This window comes from Rhea pennata, chromosome 3, assembly GCF_028389875.1.
Source record: "Rhea pennata isolate bPtePen1 chromosome 3, bPtePen1.pri, whole genome shotgun sequence".
Taxonomy (NCBI): Eukaryota; Metazoa; Chordata; class Aves; order Rheiformes; family Rheidae; genus Rhea; species Rhea pennata.
The window spans coordinates 128,338,318-128,360,773 of record NC_084665.1 but is presented as its reverse complement, the minus strand read 5'-3'; the positions used below and the strand labels follow the sequence as shown (position 1 = coordinate 128,360,773).

Below are 22,456 nucleotides of genomic sequence, written 5' to 3'. Positions count from 1 at the left end.
AGGTACCTCCACAGCATCAGTGCCAGTCCTGTGCTTCCTCCCGTCCTTCCTGCATCTGGGCTCCAAAATCTGTCTCCCTGCACTCCCCAGCTGGACCTGCTGCCGCCTACCAAGGCTGGCACGATCCAGGCCCCCCTTCCTGCCTTGTGTGAGGAGCGAGTCCTGCCGCTGAAGCATCCGTCCTGCAGTGAGGACTCAAGGATACAGATCCCAACCAGAGCGGGAATTCACTCTGCATCCCAAAACGCAACTAGGGGCTCTCTCCGAAGACCTCTGGGGTCGGAAAGCCTCGGTATCCCTGCAAAGCGCCTGCACGCTGCCCCTCTCAGCGGTCGGTGGAGCCGGCAGGCAGGGAGGACAGGAGGATCTCTGGCCTGGCAAGTTGCCCCTGCGATGTGTGACTGCCCGTACACGTCCCCGACGGCCGGCGCCGGCTGCCAGGTCTGCTCCTCGCTGCTGCCTGCAGCTCGAACCCTGCAGCAGGCCCAGGTGGTGCCTGGGGACCCCCGAGCTGGGGCTGCACCTACCCTAGGTTGCTAACCGGTGCCAGGTCCCCTTTGTGGCCTTCAGACCAACTGACCTGGTAGTGGTTCACAGCTCTGCTGTTAACCTTTCTCAAGCAAACTGCCCCGGGTACCTGGCCTGGTGTCACCTCCCTGGCCCTGGCGGTGGTTGGCTTAGCAGCGTGGAGGTAGCCAAGAAGGATAGACGGGTCCACCAAGCCATGCACGCGAGCCCCCCGCACGACCCCCCTCCCGTGCCCTCCTCTCCAGCCGCAGCAGGAGCAGCCCCGAGCGCGCCGGAGAGCTGCAGCTTTGGCGCTCTCATTTGGGTATTAATTACTGCACAAAAGCAATTACTTCCCCTGAAGAAGCAGCTGAGGTTGCCTCTCGACTCCTCCGGGTCGGAGCTGCGGGCCCGAGGCTCGGGGACGCGCGGGGAGCGGCGGGCGAAGAGTCGTCGTCCTTCCAGGTATCGAGCGCACCGGCACGGAGGTGGTGGTGGTGGGGGGGGCACATGCGTCCTCCCCCTCGGCGTGCGGCCCGCCTGCACTCCGAAAGGCGACGGGGTCCCCCCCCCGCCCCACAGTGGGCTCCAAGGGAAGGCCGCGAGCGGGACCCATCCCGAAATAGCCGCCGGCTCCGTCTCGGCTCGCTCGGAGCGCCCGGCACCGCGAGGGTTACGGCGGTGCGCGGGGGGCGGGGACGCTCCGGCGAGGGGGGGTCCCGCTCCGCACCCCCTCCCCGCCGCCGCCGGTGAGTCAGGGCTTCCCTTCGCCGGCGCCTCTGGGGTCGCATTTCTTTTTTTCCCCTCCGCCTTTATTTTTTTTTTAACCCTTTTTTAAAAAAATCGCTATTATCGCTTCCTCCTCCTTTTGCAAGGGGCCGGGACAGGCAGCGGCGGCGGCGGGAGGCCGCCCCCAACTCCCGCCGCCCTCGAGGGAGGGCCGGCGCGGCATCGCGGCCGGGCTTTGCGTTTCATTTTTGCATTTTTCCCTTTTGTTTTTTTTTTTTTGTTGGTTTGTTTCCCCCCACCACCACCCCCTCCCCGCCGCTGGCACGCTGGCCGCGCGCGAGGGCCGCGGAGGACGAGCCCGGCGCGGAGCCGTCCTGGGGGGCTCCTCGCCCCGGGAACGCGGCCTCGGCGGCGAGGCGCGGGAGAAGATCAAAGCGGCGGGATGGCCAGGACCGGAGCGTTTTCGGAGCCCGAGCACTCGGCCGAGTACTCGGCCGACTGCTCGGTGAGCCTGCCGTCGGACCCGGAGCGCGCCGGGGGCCGGGGCCGCGACGTGACGGTGCGCAGCTCGGGGCCCTGCCTCTGCCTGCCCCGCTTCATGCGCCTCACCTTCGCGCCCGACTCCCTGGAGAACCTCTACCAGACCTACTTCCGCCGCCAGCGCCACGACACCCTCCTGGTGCTGGTGGTCTTCGCCGCGCTCTTCGACTGCTACGTGCTGGCCACGTGCGCGGCGGCGGCGGCGGCGGAGCGGCGGGCGCCGGCGCTGGCGGCGGCGGCCGGGCTGGCGGCCCAGGCGCTGCTCTTCGCCCTCTGCAAGCGGCGGCTGCTGCCCGCGCGCCTGGCGCGCCGCTTCCTGCCCTACGTCCTCTGGGCGCTCATCCTGGCCCAGATCTTCTGCTACCTGGGCCTCAGCTTCGCCCGCCTCCCCGAGGCCGGCGACACGGTGGGCTGGCAGGCCTTCTTCGTCTTCTCCTTCTTCATCACGCTGCCGCTGCGCCTCGCGCCCATCGTGCTCCTCACCGCCGTCTCCTGCGGCGTCCACACGCTGGTGCTGGGCGTCACCGTGGCCCAGCAGCGCCCGGACGCCCTGGACCGCGGCGTCCTGCTGCGACAGGTACGCGGGCAGCCGGGGGCGGCGGGCAACCGTCCATCCGTCCGTCTGCCCGCCCGCCCGCCGCGCTCACCGCCGCCTCCCGCAGATCCTGTCCAACGTTGCCATCTACCTGTGCGCCATCACGGTGGGCACCATGTCCTACTACATGGCCGACCGCAAGCACCGCAAGGCCTTCCTCGAAGCGCGGCAGTCGCTCGAGGTCAAGCTCAACCTGGAGGAGCAGAGCCAGCAGCAGGTAGGCGCCGCGGGGCGCCCGCGCTGGGGGCTCGCGTCGCCCCGAGCCCGTCGAACGCCTCGTTTTTCCGCAGCTCGGCTGGTTTTAGCCCCTTCTCCGGGGGGCCGGGGTGGGGGGGGGGGGGGCCTCTCCGCCGCCCGTCTCTTATCTGCTCCGATCGCCGCCTCGGCCGCCCGCTCGCTCGCTGCAGCCCCTCCTGCTCCGGGTTGTATTTTTCTTTTTTTTTTTTTTTTTTTTCCCCAGAATTGGGGGGTTTCGGGGTTATTGAGCTCTGCCACGACCCGCCCTGGCGGTGGTGGCGGGGGGACAGGGCCGCGCGCCCTTTCCCCGCGGCTCGAATGCGAACGGGGCCGAGCCGAGGGGTTTCCTTTTCCCCAGTGATTCAGATTAAAAAAAAAAAAAAAAAAAAAAATCTGCCCCGGAGGCAGAGTTAAGGTGAACGGCCGCTGCCGGGGGCGGCTGCCTGGCCTGCTCCCGAGCAAATCCGGAGCAGCTCCGGCCGGCGGCAGCCCCGCGCCGTCCCGGGCTGCCTTCGGGATACCCGCCGCGCTGCGGGAACCGCGAGATCGTCCCCGGCACCGGGCCCCGCGTCGGGGGCTGCTCTGCAAAAGCCAATTTTCCGCAAAATCCGCTGCCGCCCCGTGTCCCCCCCCCCCCCTTCCCCGGGGACACCGTCCCCGTTCCCGCTTGCAAAAGCCTGGGAGAAGAGGGCGAAGCGATGCCGAAGGCGGCGCCTGGCATCCCCGGCCGCCGAGCATCGCCGGCAGGGACCCGGGTTGCCATGGCAGCCCCAGCCGACATCCCGGTGCCGGGGAGACAGACGCCGGATGCCGGTGACTTTCCCGAAGGGCTCGTGCCCAGGCTGGGGGCGGCGGCGTGGGGCCGAGCCGCCCCGTGCCCGTGCCCCTGCGCGGCGGCGGCCCTCCGGTGCCCGAGCCAGCCAGGCCCGGCTGGGCCTTCGGCTGCAGCGAAGTTGTTTGTCTCCCGCTGGGAAACGCGGCTCTGCAACCGCTTTTCCTTCTCGCTCTGTTTCCATCAACATTTTTTTGTTTATTTTTTTTTTTGAGCCTGCTGTTTTCCCAGGAGGAAACGTTGCTATTTAGCTCCACGCAGCATCGCTGCCGCCTTTGCCCTTTGCACGGGCACCGGCGGTGAGCGGGGGCCGCAAAAATGCAGGGGCGAAGCTCGAAGCCAGGCGGGCGGCCGGGAAGGCGAAGGGCACGTGTGGTTTCTGCTGCAAACTCGCGGTCGCCTTCCTGGAGCAGCGGGGCCGGCGGGTCCCGGCCGGCGCGGCGGGGGGACCGGGCACGGGGAGGCTCCCGGCTTTGGGATCCACGTAACCCCCCCGGCTGCTTTCCCGTGCACCGTGAATTTACACCGCGCATCTACGCCGGCGTTTGCATCGTGCGTTTGCACTGTGCGCTTACGCCGTGCGTTCGCACCCGCGTTTCCGTCGTGCATTTGTACTTACGCCGTGCGTTCGCACCCACGTTTCCATCGTGCATTTGTACTTACACCGTGCGTTCGCACCCACGTTTCCATCGTGCATTTGTACTTACACCGTGCGTTCGCACCCACGTTTCCATCGTGCATTTGTACTTACGCCGTGCGTTCGCACCCACGTTTCCGTCGTGCATTCGCGCTTACGCCGTGCGTTCGCACCCACGTTTCCGTCGTGCATTCGCGCTTACGCCGTGCGTTCGCCCCCGCGTTTCCGTCGTGCGTTCGCGCTTACGCCGTGCGTTCGCCCCCGCGTTTCCGTCGTGCGTTCGCGCTTACGCCGTGCGTTCGCCCCCGCCTTTCCGTCGTGCGTTCGCGCTTACGCGGTGCGTTCGCCCCCGCCTTTCCGTCGTGCGTTCGCGCTTACGCCGCGCGTTCGCCCCCGCGTTTCCGTCGTGCGTTCGCGCTTACGCCGCGCGTTCGCCCCCGCGTTTCCGTCGTGCGTTCGCGCTTACGCCGCGCGTTCGCCCCCGCCTTTCCGTCGTGCGTTCGCGCTTACGCCGTGCGTTCGCCCCCGCCTTTCCGTCGTGCGTTCGCGCTTACGCCGTGCGTTCGCCCCCGCCTTTCCGTCGTGCGTTCGCGCTTACGCCGTGCGTTCGCCCCCGCGTTTCCGTCGTGCGTTCGCGCTTACGCCGTGCGTTCGCCCCCGCCTTTCCGTCGTGCGTTCGCGCTTACGCCGTGCGTTCGCCCCCGCGTTTCCGTCGCGCGTTCGCGCTTACGCCGTGCGTTCGCCCCCGCCTTTCCGTCGCGCGTTCGCGCTTACGCCGTGCGTTCGCCCCCGCCTTTCCGTCGCGCGTTCGCGCTTACGCCGTGCGTTCGCCCCCGCGTTTCCGTCGTGCGTTCGCGCTTACGCCGTGCGTTCGCCCCCGCGTTTCCGTCGTGCGTTCGCGCCTACGCCGTGCGTTCGCCCCCGCGTTTCCGTCGTGCGTTCGCGCTTACGCCGTGCGTTCGCCCCCGCGTTTCCGTCGTGCGTTCGCGCCTACGCCGTGCGTTCGCCCCCGCGTTTCCGTCGTGCATTCGCGCTTACGCCGTGCGTTCGCACCCACGTTTCCGTCGTGCGTTCGCGCTTACGCCATGCGTTCGCCCCCGCGTTTCCATCGTGCGTTCGCGCTTACGCCGTGCGTTCGCCCCCGCGTTTCCGTCGTGCGTTCGCGCTTACACCGTGCGTTCGCCCCCGCCTTTCCGTCGTGCGTTCGCGCTTACGCCGTGCGTTCGCCCCCGCCTTTCCGTCGCGCGTTCGCGCTTACGCCGTGCGTTCGCCCCCGCGTTTCCGTCGTGCGTTCGCGCTTACGCCGTGCGTTCGCCCCCGCGTTTCCCTCGTGCGTTCGCGCTTACGCCGTGCGTTCGCCCCCGCCTTTCCGTCGTGCGTTCGCGCTTACGCCGTGCGTTCGCCCCCGCGTTTCCGTCGCGCGTTCGCGCTTACGCCGTGCGTTCGCCCCCGCCTTTCCGTCGTGCGTTCGCGCTTACGCCGTGCGTTCGCCCCCGCGTTTCCGTCGTGCATTCGCGCTTACGCCGTGCGTTCGCACCCACGTTTCCGTCGTGCGTTCGCGCTTACGCCGTGCGTTCGCCCCCGCCTTTCCGTCGCGCGTTCGCGCTTACGCCGTGCGTTCGCCCCCGCGTTTCCGTCGTGCGTTCGCGCTTACGCCGTGCGTTCGCCCCCGCCTTTCCGTCGTGCGTTCGCGCTTACGCCGTGCGTTCGCCCCCGCCTTTCCGCCGTGCGTTCGCGCTTACGCCGTGCGTTCGCCCCCGCCTTTCCGTCGTGCGTTCGCGCTTACGCCGTGCGTTCGCCCCCGCGTTTCCGTCGTGCGTTCGCGCTTACGCCGTGCGTTCGCCCCCGCCTTTCCGTCGTGCGTTCGCGCTTACGCCGTGCGTTCGCACCCACGTTTCCGTCGTGCGTTCGCGCTTACGCCGTGCGTTCGCCCCCGCCTTTCCGTCGTGCGTTCGCGCTTACGCCGTGCGTTCGCCCCCGCCTTTCCGTCGCGCGTTCGCGCTTACGCCGTGCGTTCGCCCCCGCCTTTCCGTCGTGCGTTCGCGCTTACGCCGTGCGTTCGCCCCCGCCTTTCCGTCGTGCGTTCGCGCTTACGCCGTGCGTTCGCCCCCGCCTTTCCGTCGTGCGTTCGCGCTTACGCCGTGCGTTCGCCCCCGCGTTTCCGTCGTGCGTTCGCGCTTACGCCGCGCGTTCGCCCCCGCGTTTCCGTCGTGCTTTCGCGCTTACGCCGCGCGTTCGCCCCCGCGTTTCCGTCGTGCGTTCGCGCTTACGCCGTGCGTTCGCCCCCGCGTTTCCGTCGTGCGTTCGCGCTTACGCCGTGCGTTCGCCCCCGCCTTTCCGTCGCGCGTTCGCGCTTACGCCGTGCGTTCGCCCCCGCGTTTCCGTCGCGCGTTCGCGCTTACGCCGTGCGTTCGCCCCCGCCTTTCCGTCGCGCGTTCGCGCTTACGCCGCGCGTTCGCCCCCGCCTTTCCGTCGTGCGTTCGCGCTTACGCCGCGCGTTCGCCCCCGCCTTTCCGTCGCGCGTTCGCGCTTACGCCGCGCGTTCGCCCCCGCCTTTCCGTCGCGCGTTCGCGCTTACGCCGCGCGTTCGCCCCCGCCTTTCCGTCGCGCGTTCGCGCTTACGCCGTGCGTTCGCCCCCGCGTTTCCGTCGCGCGTTCGCGCTTACGCCGTGCGTTCGCCCCCGCCTTTCCGTCGTGCGTTCGCGCTTACGCCGTGCGTTCGCCCCCGCCTTTCCATCGTGCATTCGCGCTTACGCCGTGCGTTCGCCCCCGCCTTTCCGCCGTGCGTTCGCGCTTACGCCGTGCATTCGCCCCCGCCTTTCCGTCGTGCGTTCGCGCTTACGCCGTGCGTTCGCCCCCGCCTTTCCGTCGCGCGTTCGCGCTTACGCCGTGCGTTCGCCCCCGCCTTTCCGCCGTGCGTTCGCGCTTACGCCGTGCGTTCGCCCCCGCCTTTCCGCCGTGCGTTCGCGCTTACGCCGTGCGTTCGCCCCCGCCTTTCCGCCGTGCGTTCGCGCTTACGCCGCGCGTTCGCCCCCGCCTTTCCGTCGCGCGTTCGCGCTTACGCCGCGCGTTCGCCCCCGCCTTTCCGTCGCGCGTTCGCGCTTACGCCGTGCGTTCGCCCCCGCCTTTCCGTCGCGCGTTCGCGCTTACGCCGTGCGTTCGCCCCCGCCTTTCCGTCGTGCGTTCGCGCTTACGCCGTGCGTTCGCCCCCGCCTTTCCGTCGTGCGTTCGCGCTTTACGCCGTGCGTTCGCCCCCGCCTTTCCGTCGTGCGTTCGCGCTTACGCCGTGCGTTCGCCCCCGCGTTTCCGTCGTGCGTTCGCGCTTACGCCGTGCGTTCGCCCCCGCGTTTCCGTCGTGCGTTCGCGCTTACGCCGTGCGTTCGCACCCGCCTTTCCGTCGTGCGTTCGCGCTTACGCCGTGCGTTCGCCCCCGCCTTTCCGTCGTGCGTTCGCGCTTACGCCGCGCGTTCGCCCCCGCGTTTCCGTCGTGCGTTCGCGCTTACGCCGTGCGTTCGCCCCCGCCTTTCCGTCGTGCGTTCGCGCTTACGCCGTGCGTTCGCCCCCGCGTTTCCGTCGTGCGTTCGCGCTTACGCCGTGCGTTCGCCCCCGCCTTTCCGTCGTGCGTTCGCCCTTACGCCGTGCGTTCGCCCCCGCGTTTCCGTCGTGCGTTCGCGCTTACGCCGTGCGTTCGCACCCGCCTTTCCGTCGTGCGTTCGCGCTTACGCCGTGCGTTCGCCCCCGCGTTTCCGTCGTGCGTTCGCGCTTACGCCGTGCGTTCGCCCCCGCCTTTCCGCCGTGCGTTCGCGCTTACGCCGTGCGTTCGCCCCCGCGTTTCCGTCGTGCGTTCGCGCTTACGCCGTGCGTTCGCCCCCGCCTTTCCGTCGTGCGTTCGCGCTTACGCCGTGCGTTCGCCCCCGCCTTTCCGTCGTGCGTTCGCGCTTACGCCGTGCGTTCGCCCCCGCGTTTCCGTCGTGCGTTCGCGCTTACGCCGTGCGTTCGCCCCCGCCTTTCCGTCGTGCGTTCGCGATTACGCCGTGCGTTCGCCCCCGCGTTTCCGTCGTGCGTTCGCGCTTACGCCGTGCGTTCGCCCCCGCCTTTCCGCCGTGCGTTCGCGCTTACGCCGTGCGTTCGCCCCCGCGTTTCCGCCGTGCGTTCGCGCTTACGCCGCGCGTTCGCCCCCGCCTTTCCGTCGTGCGTTCGCGCTTACGCCGCGCGTTCGCCCCCGCCTTTCCGTCGTGCGTTCGCGCTTACGCCGTGCGTTCGCCCCCGCGTTTCCGTCGTGCGTTCGCGCTTACGCCGTGCGTTCGCCCCCGCCTTTCCGTCGTGCGTTCGCCCTTACGCCGTGCGTTCGCCCCCGCCTTTCCGCCGCGCGTTCGCGCTTACGCCGTGCGTTCGCCCCCGCCTTTCCGTCGTGCGTTCGCGCTTACGCCGTGCGTTCGCCCCCGCCTTTCCGTCGTGCGTTCGCGCTTACGCCGTGCGTTCGCCCCCGCCTTTCCGTCGTGCGTTCGCGCTTACGCCGTGCGTTCGCCCCCGCCTTTCCGTCGTGCGTTCGCGCTTACGCCGTGCGTTCGCCCCCGCCTTTCCGTCGTGCGTTCGCGCTTACGCCGTGCGTTCGCCCCCGCCTTTCCGTCGTGCGTTCGCCCTTACGCCGTGCGTTCGCCCCCGCCTTTCCGTCGTGCGTTCGCGCTTACGCCGCGCGTTCGCCCCCGCGTTTCCGTCGTGCGTTCGCGCTTACGCCGTGCGTTCGCCCCCGCCTTTCCGTCGTGCATTCGCGCTTACGCCGTGCGTTCGCCCCCGCCTTTCCGTCGTGCGTTCGCGCTTACGCGGTGCGTTCGCCCCCGCCTTTCCGTCGTGCGTTCGCGCTTACGCCGTGCGTTCGCCCCCGCGTTTCCGTCGTGCGTTCGCGCTTACGCCGTGCGTTCGCCCCCGCCTTTCCGTCGTGCGTTCGCGCTTACGCCGTGCGTTCGCCTCTGCCTTTCCGTCGTGCGTTCGCGCTTACGCCGTGCGTTCGCCCCCGCCTTTCCGTCGTGCGTTCGCGCTTTACGCCGTGCGTTCGCCCCCGCGTTTCCGTCGTGCGTTCGCGCTTACGCCGTGCGTTCGCCTCTGCCTTTCCGTCGTGCGTTCGCGCTTACGCCGTGCGTTCGCCCCCGCCTTTCCGCCGTGCGTTCGCGCTTTACGCCGTGCGTTCGCCCCCGCGTTTCCGTCGTGCGTTCGCGCTTACGCCGTGCGTTCGCCTCTGCCTTTCCGTCGTGCGTTCGCGCTTACGCCGCGCGTTCGCCCCCGCCTTTCCGCCGTGCGTTCGCGCTTACGCCGCGCGTTCGCCCCCGCCTTTCCGTCGTGCGTTCGCGCTTACGCCGTGCGTTCGCCCCCGCCTTTCCGTCGTGCGTTCGCGCTTACGCCGTGCGTTCGCCCCCGCGTTTCCGTCGTGCGTTCGCGCTTACGCCGTGCGTTCGCCCCCGCCTTTCCGCCGTGCGTTCGCGCTTACGCCGCGCGTTCGCCCCCGCCTTTCCGCCGTGCGTTCGCGCTTACGCCGTGCGTTCGCCCCCGCCTTTCCGTCGTGCGTTCGCGCTTACGCCGTGCGTTCGCCCCCGCGTTTCCGTCGTGCATTCGCGCTTACGCCGTGCGTTCGCCCCCGCCTTTCCGTCGTGCGTTCGCGCTTACGCCGTGCGTTCGCCCCCGCCTTTCCGTCGTGCGTTCGCGCTTACGCCGTGCGTTCGCCCCCGCCTTTCCATCGTGCGTTCGCGCTTACGCCGTGCGTTCGCCCCCGCGTTTCCGCCGTGCGTTCGCGCTTACGCCGTGCGTTCGCCCCCGCCTTTCCGTCGTGCGTTCGCGCTTACGCCGTGCGTTCGCCCCCGCCTTTCCGCCGTGCGTTCGCGCTTACGCCGCGCGTTCGCCCCCGCCTTTCCGCCGTGCGTTCGCGCTTACGCCGTGCGTTCGCCCCCGCGTTTCCGTCGTGCGTTCGCCCTTACGCCGTGCGTTCGTCCCCGCGTTTCCGTCGTGCATTCGCGCTTACGCCGTGCGTTCGCCCCCGCGTTTCCGTCGTGCATTCGCGCTTACGCCGTGCGTTCGCCCCCGCCTTTCCGTCGTGCGTTCACGCTTACGCCGTGCGTTCGCCCCCGCGTTTCCGTCGTGCGTTCGCGCTTACGCCGTGCGTTCGCCCCCGCGTTTCCGTCGTGCGTTCGCGCTTACGCCGCGCGTTCGCCCCCGCCTTTCCGTCGTGCGTTCGCGCTTACGCCGTGCGTTCGCCCCCGCCTTTCCGCCGTGCGTTCGCGCTTACGCCGCGCGTTCGCCCCCGCCTTTCCGTCGTGCGTTCGCGCTTACGCCGTGCGTTCGCCCCCGCGTTTCCGCCGTGCATTCGCGCTTACGCCGTGCGTTCGCCCCCGCCTTTCCGTCGTGCGTTCGCGCTTACGCCGTGCGTTCGCCCCCGCCTTTCCGTCGTGCGTTCGCGCTTACGCCGTGCGTTCGCCCCCGCCTTTCCGCCGTGCGTTCGCGCTTACGCCGTGCGTTCGCCCCCGCCTTTCCGTCGTGCGTTCGTGCTTACGCCGTGCGTTCGCCCCCGCGTTTCCGTCGTGCGTTCGCCCTTACGCCGTGCGTTCGTCCCCGCGTTTCCGTCGTGCATTCGCGCTTACGCCGTGCGTTCGCCCCCGCGTTTCCGTCGTGCATTCGCGCTTACGCCGTGCGTTCGCCCCCGCCTTTCCGTCGTGCGTTCGCGCTTACGCCGTGCGTTCGCCCCCGCGTTTCCGTCGTGCGTTCGCGCTTACGCCGCGCGTTCGCCCCCGCCTTTCCGTCGTGCGTTCGCGCTTACGCCGCGCGTTCGCCCCCGCCTTTCCGTCGTGCGTTCGCGCTTACGCCGTGCGTTCGCCCCCGCCTTTCCGCCGTGCGTTCGCGCTTACGCCGTGCGTTCGCCCCCGCCTTTCCGTCGTGCGTTCGCGCTTACGCCGCGCGTTCGCCCCCGCGTTTCCGTCGTGCGTTCGCGCTTACGCCGTGCGTTCGCCCCCGCCTTTCCGTCGCGCATTCGCGCTTACGCCGTGCGTTCGCCCCCGCCTTTCCGTCGTGCATTCGCGCTTACGCCGTGCGTTCGCCCCCGCCTTTCCGTCGTGCGTTCGCGCTTACGCCGTGCGTTCGCCCCCGCCTTTCCGTCGTGCGTTCGCCCTTACGCCGTGCGTTCGCCCCCGCGTTTCCGTCGCGCGTTCGCGCTTACGCCGTGCGTTCGCCCCCGCGTTTCCGTCGTGCGTTCGCGCTTACGCCGTGCGTTCGCCCCCGCGTTTCCGTCGTGCGTTCGCACTTACGCCGTGCGTTCGCCCCCGCCTTTCCGTCGTGCATTCGCGCTTACGCCGTGCGTTCGCCCCCGCGTTTCCGTCGTGCGTTCGCGCTTACGCCGTGCGTTCGCCCCCGCGTTTCCGTCGTGCGTTCGCGCTTACGCCGTGCGTTCGCCCCCGCCTTTCCGTCGTGCGTTCGCGCTTACGCCGTGCGTTCGCCCCCGCGTTTCCGTCGTGCGTTCGCGCTTACGCCGTGCGTTCGCCCCCGCCTTTCCGTCGTGCGTTCGCGCTTACGCCGTGCGTTCGCCCCCGCGTTTCCGTCGTGCGTTCGCGCTTACGCCATGCGTTCGCCCCCGCCTTTCCGTCGTGCGTTCGCGCTTACGCCGTGCGTTCGCCCCCGCCTTTCCGCCGTGCGTTCGCCCTTACGCCGTGCGTTCGCCCCCGCCTTTCCGCCGTGCGTTCGCGCTTACGCCGTGCGTTCGCCCCCGCCTTTCCATCGTGCGTTCGCGCTTACGCCGTGCGTTCGCCCCCGCCTTTCCGTCGTGCGTTCGCGCTTACGCCGTGCGTTCGCCCCCGCCTTTCCGTCGTGCGTTCGCGCTTACGCCGTGCGTTCGCCCCCGCGTTTCCATCGTGCGTTCGCGCTTACGCCGTGCGTTCGCCCCCCGCGTTTCCGTCGTGCGTTCGCGCTTACGCCGCGCGTTCGCCCCCGCGTTTCCGTCGTGCGTTCGCGCTTACGCCGTGCGTTCGCCCCCGCCTTTCCATCGTGCGTTCGCGCTTACGCCGTGCGTTCGCCCCCGCCTTTCCATCGTGCGTTCGCGCTTACGCCGTGCGTTCGCCCCCGCCTTTCCGTCGTGCGTTCGCGCTTACGCCGTGCGTTCGCCCCCGCCTTTCCGTCGTGCGTTCGCGCTTACGCCGTGCGTTCGCACCCGCCTTTCCGTCGTGCGTTCGCGCTTACGCCGTGCGTTCGCCCCCGCCTTTCCGTCGCGCGTTCGCGCTTACGCCGTGCGTTCGCCCCCGCCTTTCCGTCGTGCGTTCGCGCTTACGCCGTGCGTTCGCCCCCGCCTTTCCATCGTGCGTTCGCGCTTACGCCGTGCGTTCGCCCCCGCGTTTCCGTCGTGCGTTCGCGCTTACGCCGTGCGTTCGCCCCCGCGTTTCCGTCGTGCGTTCGCGCTTACGCCGTGCGTTCGCCCCCGCCTTTCCGTCGTGCGTTCGCGCTTACGCGGTGCGTTCGCCCCCGCGTTTCCGTCGTGCGTTCGCGCTTACGCCGTGCGTTCGCCCCCGCCTTTCCGTCGTGCGTTCGCCCTTACGCCGCGCGTTCGCCCCCGCGTTTCCGTCGTGCGTTCGCGCTTACGCCGTGCGTTCGCCCCCGCCTTTCCGTCGTGCGTTCGCGCTTACGCGGTGCGTTCGCCCCCGCGTTTCCGTCGTGCGTTCGCGCTTACGCCGTGCGTTCGCCCCCGCCTTTCCGCCGTGCGTTCGCGCTTACGCCGCGCGTTCGCCCCCGCCTTTCCGCCGTGCGTTCGCGCTTACGCCGTGCGTTCGCCCCCGCCTTTCCGTCGTGCGTTCGCGCTTACGCCGTGCGTTCGCCCCCGCCTTTCCGTCGTGCGTTCGCGCTTACGCCGTGCGTTCGCCCCCCGCCTTTCCGCCGTGCGTTCGCGCTTACGCCGCGCGTTCGCCCCCGCCTTTCCGTCGTGCGTTCGCGCTTACGCCGTGCGTTCGCCCCCGCGTTTCCGTCGTGCGTTCGCGCTTACGCCGTGCGTTCGCCCCCGCCTTTCCGTCGCGCGTTCGCGCTTACGCCGTGCGTTCGCCCCCGCCTTTCCGTCGTGCGTTCGCGCTTACGCCGTGCGTTCGCCCCCGCCTTTCCGCCGTGCGTTCGCGCTTACGCCGTGCGTTCGCCCCCGCCTTTCCGCCGTGCGTTCGCGCTTACGCCGCGCGTTCGCCCCCGCCTTTCCGTCGTGCGTTCGCGCTTACGCCGTGCGTTCGCCCCCGCCTTTCCGTCGTGCGTTCGCGCTTACGCCGTGCGTTCGCCCCCGCGTTTCCGTCGTGCGTTCGTGCTTACGCCGTGCGTTCGCCCCCGCGTTTCCATCGTGCGTTCGCGCTTACGCCGTGCGTTCGCCCCCGCGTTTCCGTCGTGCGTTCGCGCTTACGCCGTGCGTTCGCCCCCGCCTTTCCGTCGTGCGTTCGCGCTTACGCCGTGCGTTCGCCCCCGCGTTTCCGCCGTGCGTTCGCGCTTACGCCGCGCGTTCGCCCCCGCCTTTCCGTCGTGCGTTCGCGCTTACGCCGTGCGTTCGCCCCCGCCTTTCCGTCGTGCGTTCGCGCTTACGCCGTGCGTTCGCCCCCGCCTTTCCGTCGCGCGTTCGCGCTTACGCCGTGCGTTCGCCCCCGCGTTTCCGTCGTGCATTCGCGCTTACGCCGTGCGTTCGCCCCCGCCTTTCCGCCGTGCGTTCGCGCTTACGCCGTGCGTTCGCCCCCGCCTTTCCGCCGTGCGTTCGCGCTTACGCCGTGCGTTCGCCCCCGCCTTTCCGTCGTGCGTTCGCGCTTACGCCGTGCGTTCGCCCCCGCCTTTCCGCCGTGCGTTCACGCTTACGCCGTGCGTTCGCCCCCGCCTTTCCGTCGTGCGTTCGCGCTTACGCCGTGCGTTCGCCCCCCGCGTTTCCGTCGTGCGTTCGCGCTTACGCCGTGCGTTCGCCCCCGCCTTTCCGTCGTGCGTTCGCGCTTACGCCGTGCGTTCGCCCCCGCCTTTCCGTCGCGCGTTCGCGCTTACGCCGTGCGTTCGCCCCCGCCTTTCCGTCGTGCGTTCGCGCTTACGCCGTGCGTTCGCCCCCGCCTTTCCGCCGTGCGTTCGCGCTTACGCCGTGCGTTCGCCCCCGCCTTTCCGTCGTGCGTTCGCGCTTACGCCGTGCGTTCGCCCCCGCCTTTCCGTCGTGCGTTCGCGCTTACGCCGTGCGTTCGCCCCCGCCTTTCCGCCGTGCGTTCGCGCTTACGCCGTGCGTTCGCCCCCGCCTTTCCGTCGTGCGTTCGCGCTTACGCCGTGCGTTCGCCCCCGCGTTTCCGTCGTGCGTTCGCGCTTACGCCGTGCGTTCGCCCCCGCCTTTCCGTCGTGCGTTCGCGCTTACGCCGTGCGTTCGCCCCCGCCTTTCCGTCGTGCGTTCGCGCTTACGCCGTGCGTTTGCGTCGTGTTAAAAAACCCCAAGGAAACTGGACTCGGGGGGGGGGGCAGGGAGCGGCGCCAACTCGTCCCCGCCCCCTCCCCAGGAGCGCCTGATGCTCTCCATCCTGCCCAAGCACGTGGCGGACGAGATGCTGAAGGACATGAAGAAGGACCCGAGCCAGAAGGAGCTGCAGCAGTTCAACACCATGTACATGTACCGGCACGAGAACGTGAGGTAGGGCCGGGCCGGGGGGGCTCGGCCGGCGCCGCGCCGGGCGGCGGCGGCCGCTGACGCCGGCTCCCCGCAGCATCCTCTTCGCCGACATCGTGGGCTTCACCCAGCTCTCGTCGTCCTGCAGCGCCCAGGAGCTGGTGAAGCTGCTCAACGAGCTCTTCGCCCGCTTCGACAAGCTGGCGGCGGTGAGTGCCCCCGCCGGCGGCGCGGCGGGGAGAGGCTGGGTTGGGGGGGGGGGGTCCGGGACCTCCGCCCTTCGCCGGCTGCAAAAAGCAGCTTGGGAAGGGGCTGAGCAGAGACGCGAGCTGCCGCGCGTCCGGCCCGGAGGAAGGGGCCGCGGGCTGACGCCGGCCCGCTCCCCCCTCCCCGGCCGCAGAGGCACCACCAGCTGCGCATCAAGATCCTCGGCGACTGCTACTACTGCATCTGCGGGCTGCCCGACTACCGCGAGGACCACGCCGTCTGCTCCATCATGATGGGGCTGGCCATGGTGGAGGCCATCTCGTAAGGGCGCCTCGTCGCGTCCCCCCCCCCCCGCTCCCCGGGCCAGGCAGCGCCGTGGGGGCCAGCTCGAAGTCGAGCTGGGGGCGGGTGGGGGCCGCCGGCCGGCGTCAGCCCCTCGCCCCCCCCCCCCGCAGCTACGTGCGCGAGAAGACGCGGACGGCAGTGGACATGCGCGTCGGGGTGCACAGCGGCACGGTGCTGGGCGGCGTGCTGGGCCAGAAGCGCTGGCAGTACGACGTGTGGTCCACGGACGTCACCGTGGCCAACAAGATGGAGGCGGGCGGCATCCCGGGGTGAGGTGCCAGCTCGGGGCGCGCAGTGCTGGGGTTGGGGTGGTTTGGGGGGTTTTCCGAGCCTGGCTTTGGTGGGATGCTCATTGGTGGGTTTGGGGGAGGGTTTAGGGGGCAGGGGTTCTCTGGTTCTCCAAGGCTGGCTTTGGTGGGACACTCTGTGGTGGGCGTTTTGGAGTTTTGGGGGGTTTTGTCTTTGGTTTTCCAAGCTTGGGTTTGGGGGGGGGGGCACACAGTGGTGGGTTTGGAGGAGATATTTTGAGTTTTTTTCCAAGCCTGGCTTTGGTGGGACACTCAGTGGTGGTCTTTGGGGAGGTTTATTTTAGAGTTTTTTTGGTTTTCCAAGCCTGGCTTTGGCGGGGCGCTCAGTGGTGGGCTTCTTGGAGGTGTTTTGGGGTTGTTTTGGTTTTCCAAGCCTGGCTTTGGCGGGTCGCTCAGTGGTGGGCTTCTTGGAGATGTTTTGGGGTTGTTTTGGTTTTTCCAAGGCTGGCTTTGGTGGGACACTCAGTGGTGGGCTTTGGGGAGGTTTATTTTAGAGTTTTTTGGGTTTTCCAAGCCTGGCTTTGGCGGGGCGCTCAGTGGTGGGCTTCTTGGAGGTGTTTTGGGGGTTGTTTTGGTTTTTCCAAGGCTGGCTTTGGCGGGTCGCTCAGTGGTGGGCTTCTTGGAGGTGTTTTGGGGGTTGTTTTGGTTTTCCAAGGCTGGCTTTGGAGGGACACTCAGTGGTGGGCTTTGGGGAGGTTTATTTTAGAGTTTTTTTGGTTTTTCCAAGGCTGGCTTTGGCGGGGCACTCAGTGGTGGGCTTCTTGGAGGTGTTTTGGGGGTTGTTTTGGTTTTCCAAGCCTGGCTTTGGCGGGGCGCTCAGTGGTGGGCTTCTTGGAGGTGCTTTGGGGTTGTTTTGGTTTTCCAAGGCTGGCTTTGGAGGGACACTCAGTGGTGGGCTTTGGGGAGGTTTATTTTAGAGTTTTTTTGGTTTTTCCAAGGCTGGCTTTGGCGGGTCGCTCAGTGGTGGGCTTCTTGGAGGTGTTTTGGGGTTGTTTTGGTTTTCCAAGGCTGGCTTTGGTGGGACACTCAGTGGTGGGCTTTGGGGAGGTTTATTTTAGAGTTTTTTTGGTTTTCCAAGCCTGGCTTTGGCGGGGCGCTCAGTGGTGGGCTTCTTGGAGGTGTTTTGGGGTTGTTTTGGTTTTCCAAGCCTGGCTTTGGCGGGTCGCTCAGTGGTGGGGGGGATTTTGGCGGGGGTGGTTTCCCGAGCGCGGCTCGGCCCCGCAGGCGCGTGCACATCTCGCAGAGCACCGTGGACTGCCTGCGGGGCGAGTTCGAGGTGGAGCCGGGCGAGGGCGGCTCGCGCTGCGACTACCTGAAGGAGAAGGGCATCGTCACCTACCTGGTGGTGGTGCCCAAGACGACGGCGGCGGCGGCGCGCGGCGGCATCAACGGGGTGGTGAGCGGGGCGGGGGGCGGCTGCGCCGGCGGCCCGGCCTCGCCGCGGGCCCCGGCTTCGCCGCTCGCCCTCGCCGCCGAGCCCCCCGGCAGCGGCGGCGGCGGCCCCGAGGAGGAAGCCGAGGTGCGGGCAAGCGCCGAGCGGGCGCCGCGCGGGCGCCGGGCCGCCGGCGCCGCCGTGCCGACGTCCGCCTTCTTCTCGCCCGTCTCGGGCCAGGCGGCGAAACCCTCCTTCCCCAACCCGCGGCGGCGGCTGCGGCTCCGCGACTTGGCCGAGCGGGTCATCGACGCCTCGCAGAACGAGCAGGAGCTCAACGAGCTGCTCAACGAAGCCCTGCTGGAGCGCGAGTCCGCGCAGGCGTAAGCGGCGTCCCCGCGTCCGTCCGTCCGTCCCCCCGCCCCGGACCCGTCCGAAACGGCTCCCCGCGGCCGCCGGCGGGCGCTGACGGTGCCGCCGGCAGGTCGAAGGGGAAGAGCACGTTCCGCCTCTCCATGCGCTTCGTGGACCCCGAGATGGAGACGCGCTACTCGGTGGAGAAGGAGAAGCAGAGCGGCGCGGCCTTCAGCTGCTCCTGCGTGGTCCTCTTCTTCACCGCCCTGGTGGAGATCTGCATCGACCCCTGGTAAGGGGGTGCTGGGGGAGGTCGGGCCGGTCCCCCCCGTCCCATCCCAGGCCTCCGAGCGCCTCCCTCTACTCCCCGTGCAGGCTGGTGGCCAACTACGTGACCTTCGTGGTGGGGGAGGTCTTGCTGCTCGTCCTGACCGTCTGCTCGCTGGCGGCGATTTTCCCCAGGGTAGGAGCCGCATCCTGGGTGGTGCTGAGCCCCTGCCAAAGGGGCTCGGCGTGGCGCCTGTGCCCGGGCACGTCTCCATCACCGTTGCTGCTCCAGCCCGGTGGGGACGGCGGGCTCAGGAGGACACTGAGGTTCTCCGGGCGGCTGGTTGCCTTGAGGGCCGGAGGCACTGCGGAGGGGGCGTCCGCGCGGCTGGATGCGGCCCGTCTCCTGCCCGGACCTCCTCTCCCCATAGGTCTTTCCCAAAAAACTCGTGGCCTTTTCCACGTGGATCGACCGGACCCGCTGGGCGCGCAACACCTGGGCCATGGCGGCGATCGTCATCGTGACCACGGCGGACATCGTGGACATGGTGAGGGGCCCTCCTCGTCCCGCGGCGAGGCGGGGACAGCACTGCCCGGGCTCCCGGCACGCCTGACGCCTTCGGGCAGACCCATAACCGTGCACAGTGACTGGGTGTGGGGCGCCCCGTGCTCACCCTGCCCTCCGGTCCCCCAGCTCAGCTGCCAGCAGGTCTACGCCGCGTTCGGCAACGGGACGGCGCCGCGGTCAGGCGGCTGCGGCGAGCAGCCCAAGTACTACAGCTACATCGCCGTGTTGGCCCTGGTGGCCACCATCATGCTGGTGCAGGTCAGCCACATGGTCAAGCTGACCCTCATGGTGCTCATCACCGCGGCGGCCGGCACCGTCAACATCTACGCCTGGGAGCACCTCTTCGACCAGTACGACCGGCGGCGGGGCCAGCACGGCGCGTAAGGGGCCGTGGGGCACGCGGAGGGCAGCCCAGCGTGGGGACGGCCAGGCCCACCGCTCGCGGCCCACCCACGCCTTGCCGGCGTCTCCCCGGCAGGGCCACGCCTGTGCCCTCCAAGTACTCCATGACAGCGATGATCTTCGTGGTGATGCTCAGCTTCTACTACTTCTCCCGCCATGTGAGTGCCGCGGCCCCCGCTCCCCTCCCAAGGTCTGTGGCAGGATTGCCTCCGTCCCGCGGGAACCTTCCCGGCTGCGTCCAGCCCCACATCCAGCCTAGTGTTTCCTGCACCCGCCGAGGGTTCGCACCTGGTGGTGGGAAAGCTCTGCTCTCCAGTGATGCCCTGGACCCCTCGGTGTAGCTCACCAGCTTGCAAAGCCACCCTATTTTCCCACGCCAGGACAGCACTGTGGTGGCCCCAGGCCTGTGCCCACCCTGGGGACATCACGGTGCAGCTCTTTCTTTGCCTTCCTTGGAGCAGGTCTCACAGCTCCTATCAGGGCTTGGCCTTGTCCCTGAGCCACCCTCCAGCTCGTCACCGGTGCTGGCCGGGATGTGCCCAGCCCTGGGAGGAGTCCCCGTGGCCGTGGGGCACCCGGTGGCGCTGCGGCACCCCTCTCCTTCCCACCTGCAGGTGGAGAAGCTGGCCAGGACCCTCTTCCTCTGGAAGATCGACGTCCACGACCAGAAGGAGCGGGTCTACGAGATGAGGCGCTGGAACGAGGCCCTTGTCACCAATATGCTGCCCGAGCACGTGGCCCGGCACTTCCTGGGCTCCAAGAAGCGGGATGAGGTGAGGGGACAAGGGCAAGGTAGACACGGGCTCCCCACGGCCACAGGCACCTGGGCCGATGCAGCCTGGTCTCACGCACGGGGGGCTGCTCTGGGGTCCCTCAGCAACATGGTAAAACTTAGCAATATGCCCCAATTTTTGGTGCAAGATCTCCAGATCTGTTGGACTTGTCTAGGGCTCTAACTGGGCCATCACTGGTTGGAGGAAGGTGACATCTTTGCCAGGGCAGAAGAGGCTTGCAGGACACCCTATTTTTTTTCATCCATGCCAAGATGACCCAGGGGCTGAGGGTGCTTTGCAAACGGGTTTGGGCATGCTGGCGGTGCTGGGCTCACACTCCCGGCTGCTGTGCCATCCCCAGGAGCTCTACAGCCAGTCCTACGACGAGATCGGCGTCATGTTCGCCTCCCTCCCCAACTTCGCCGACTTTTACACGGAGGAGAGCATCAACAACGGAGGGATCGAGTGCCTGCGGTTCCTCAACGAGATCATCTCCGACTTCGATGCGGTGAGTCAGGCTGGAGCTGACCATGCAGGGTGGTGCAGGGCTGCCCTTGGCCAACATCTACTACGGAGTGCATCTGGGTGTCTCCTCCCGTCCCGTCCTGCTTGTCCCATCATGTTTATCCCAACCAAGACCCATCCCAACAACCCCAGAGATACCCTGGGGTAAACCCTGTCTGGGGGATAGGTCAGGGCTGGGCACATGGGCCTAGGTTACACCATGCCCTGGTGGGCAGTGTCCTAGGGTCCTGCAGAAGGACGTGGGAGCCTGCACCAGTGCCAGCCTGCACAGCCAGGGCTCAGCCTGGCTCCATCCTGGGGCAGGGAGACCCAGTGCTTCCACCCCGTGGTCCCCGGGACTCCATGTTCCCGTCCCGCTGCCGTGGCCCTGGGGTGCCTGAAGGTTGGTCTCCATGGCCCAGCTCCTGGATGAGCCCCAGTTCCGGTGCATCACCAAGATCAAAACCATCGGCAGCACCTACATGGCCGCTTCCGGAGTGACCCCCGATGCCAACGCCAATGGCTACAACACCAAGGTAAGGGGGTCCCAAGAGCTGGCGGGCACCGCCGTGGCGCGGCGTGCAGCAGGAAGGGCAGTCGAGGAGGGAGGGTACGCCTGACCCCCACCACTCTTGCAGAAGGAGACCCTCTCGGAAAAGGAGCGCTGGCAGCACTTAGCTGATCTGGCCGACTTTGCCTTAGCCATGAAGGTGACGCTGATGAACATTAACTACCAGTCCTTCAACAACTTCATGCTCCGAATAGGCAAGTCTGGCCGTGGGGAAGGGGGTGAAGGCCCCTCAGGTGCCACTCTGGAGGGCAGGGCCTTCCTCTGCGTCCCCGTCCCTCCTACCCTTGTCTTCCCCCAAGCAGAGGGACATCTGGCAGCAGCCATAATTTAGAGACTTGATTGCAGCTGCAGGCATCAAGGTTGGGGCACCGTCTCTGCCCCGGACAGGCTGCCCCGACCCATCCCAGGCAGGGGGGTGGTAGGAGCAGAGCCCACTGGTGCTTCCTGGGACGGGCTCACGCGGGGCGTCCCGAGCACGGGGGTGGGTGACGTCCGGCCGCCCTCGTGCAGGCATGAACAAGGGGGCCGTGCTGGCGGGAGTGATCGGCGCCCGCAAGCCGCACTACGACATCTGGGGCAACACGGTCAACGTGGCCAGCAGGATGGAGTCCACCGGCGTGATGGGGAACATACAGGTGGGTGACGACGCTGCGTGACAGCCCAATTTCGGGCGCCGGGAGCGGATCCCCTTCCCGGTCTCCCCTCGCGTCCGCAGGTGGTGGAGGAGACCCACCTCATCCTGAAGGAGTACGGCTTCCGCTTCGTGCGCCGCGGGGCCATCTACGTCAAGGGCAAAGGCGAGCTGCTCACCTTCTTCCTCAAGGGCCGGGAGAAGCAGGGCTCCTTCGTCAACGGCTCCTCCATCACCCTGCCCCACCAGGTGGTGGACAGCTCGTGAGGGCCCAGGCGTCCTGCACCTGCTAGGGACCACAGCCACCGGCTCCCCGGCACGGAGGGGAGCCGGCTCCGAGCGCCTGCCGCTCGCCCGACGTCCGGACGGGAAACCCGGCTCCAGGACCCAACCTGCCCCCTCCCTCCTTTCCGACCCACCTCCCGCCAGGGTCCCCAGGAATTTTGGGGGGGGGGGGGGGGAGATTAGCTCGATTTCGTCTCCGCCGGGGCTGGGGGGGGGGGGCGGGAGGGGTGCGCGGCGCTGGGCGCGAGGCGGTGCAAGCTCGGGGCCGGGCGGGAAGCCGCCGCGTCCGTGCCGCGCGCCGGCAGCGGCAGCGCTCGGGGGTCGCTGTTAGCTCATCCAAAGTCCATCCTCAGGAGCGCAGGGAGCAGGCGAGCGCGTCGCCTGGGGCTTGGAGAGGAAACGGGAAAACAATAGTGCATTTCAGATAGCTATATAAAAAAAAAATATATATATATATATATATATATATATATATATTATATATATGAAAGAGCAAATCGATATTTATATTTTTAACCGTGACTGTTCACGCCCCGCGGCGGGGGCTCTCTCAGCCTGATGCTGCCCTGCACTTCGCTATTGCTTAATGGAAGAGAGGACCGGGGACCGGCCGAGGAGGAGGAGGAGGACTGTTGTTCAGCCCGCATTGTCAGGGTCGGAGGGAGTGTAATTACGCTACTAGTTTCTTGAATAGAAGCGGTTGAATTTCAAAGCCTGATTCTGTGTCTGCTGTGTTGCGGGCGGTGGCTACGGTGGAAAGCGCTTGGGCACCGACCGTCTGGAGGGGCCTCGGGTTTGGAGGGGTCCGTAACGGGGAGGGCAGCTCTAGCGCGTCCCACCAGCGCCGTTTGTGCCTCTCCCTTGGCGCAGCTCGGCTGGCGTCGGGGCTGCGTCCTGCTTCCCCCCCGCCCCAGGCATGAATTTCCCTCCTTCCCCCCAAAAATCATAGAGAAGGAAAGAAAATCCGCGTTCGCTGCCCCTGCCGCTCCGTCCTCGCAGCCTCAGCACCCGCCTGACGGCGGGAAGCGCGTCCAAGCGCTGGGCGCCGTATCGAGAGCAGGCACGGAGCAGGGCAGGGGAGAGACCCGGGGCCGAGCCGCCGGGCGCAGACCGCTGCGGGCCTCCGCGCCCTGGACTCTAGGCCCGGAGCTGCCTCCATCTATCCCACACGAAC

General features: G+C 68.2%; 1 protein-coding gene across 2 annotated transcripts; it reads left to right on the top strand.

Annotated features, from left to right (window-relative positions):
* Nucleotides 1-1,678: 1,678 nt before the first annotated feature.
* ADCY3 (adenylate cyclase 3) lies at nt 1,679-21,409 on the top strand. Of its 2 annotated transcripts, none has more exons than XM_062571243.1 (19): nt 1,679-2,353; nt 2,439-2,588; nt 14,589-14,719; nt 14,793-14,904; nt 15,096-15,223; nt 15,358-15,516; nt 16,780-17,074; nt 17,168-17,310; nt 17,412-17,573; nt 17,657-17,744; nt 17,980-18,096; nt 18,243-18,496; nt 18,547-18,676; nt 19,133-19,291; nt 19,653-19,799; nt 20,218-20,331; nt 20,434-20,560; nt 20,877-21,001; nt 21,082-21,409. In XM_062571243.1, the coding sequence occupies exons 1-19, from the start codon at nt 1,679-1,681 to the stop codon at nt 21,262-21,264; spliced, it is 3,399 nt and encodes a 1,132-aa protein (XP_062427227.1). In that variant the 3' UTR covers nt 21,265-21,409. The 2 variants fall into 2 exon arrangements, with proteins under 2 accessions (XP_062427227.1, XP_062427226.1); XM_062571242.1 differs by having other exon boundaries at nt 18,532-18,676.
* The last annotated feature ends 1,047 nt before the right edge of the window (nt 21,410-22,456 follow it).

Excerpts from the sequence above, each read along its gene's own strand:
- ADCY3 (XM_062571242.1), top strand. The coding sequence starts at position 1,679 with ATGGCCAGGACCGGAGCGTTTTCGGAGCCCGAGCACTCGGCCGAGTAC. Across the intron at positions 2,589-14,588 it reads AGGAGCAGAGCCAGCAGCAG|GAGCGCCTGATGCTCTCCAT; the intron begins GTAGGCGCCGCG and ends CCCCCTCCCCAG. Across the intron at positions 17,574-17,656 it reads GAGATCTGCATCGACCCCTG|GCTGGTGGCCAACTACGTGA; the intron begins GTAAGGGGGTGC and ends CTCCCCGTGCAG.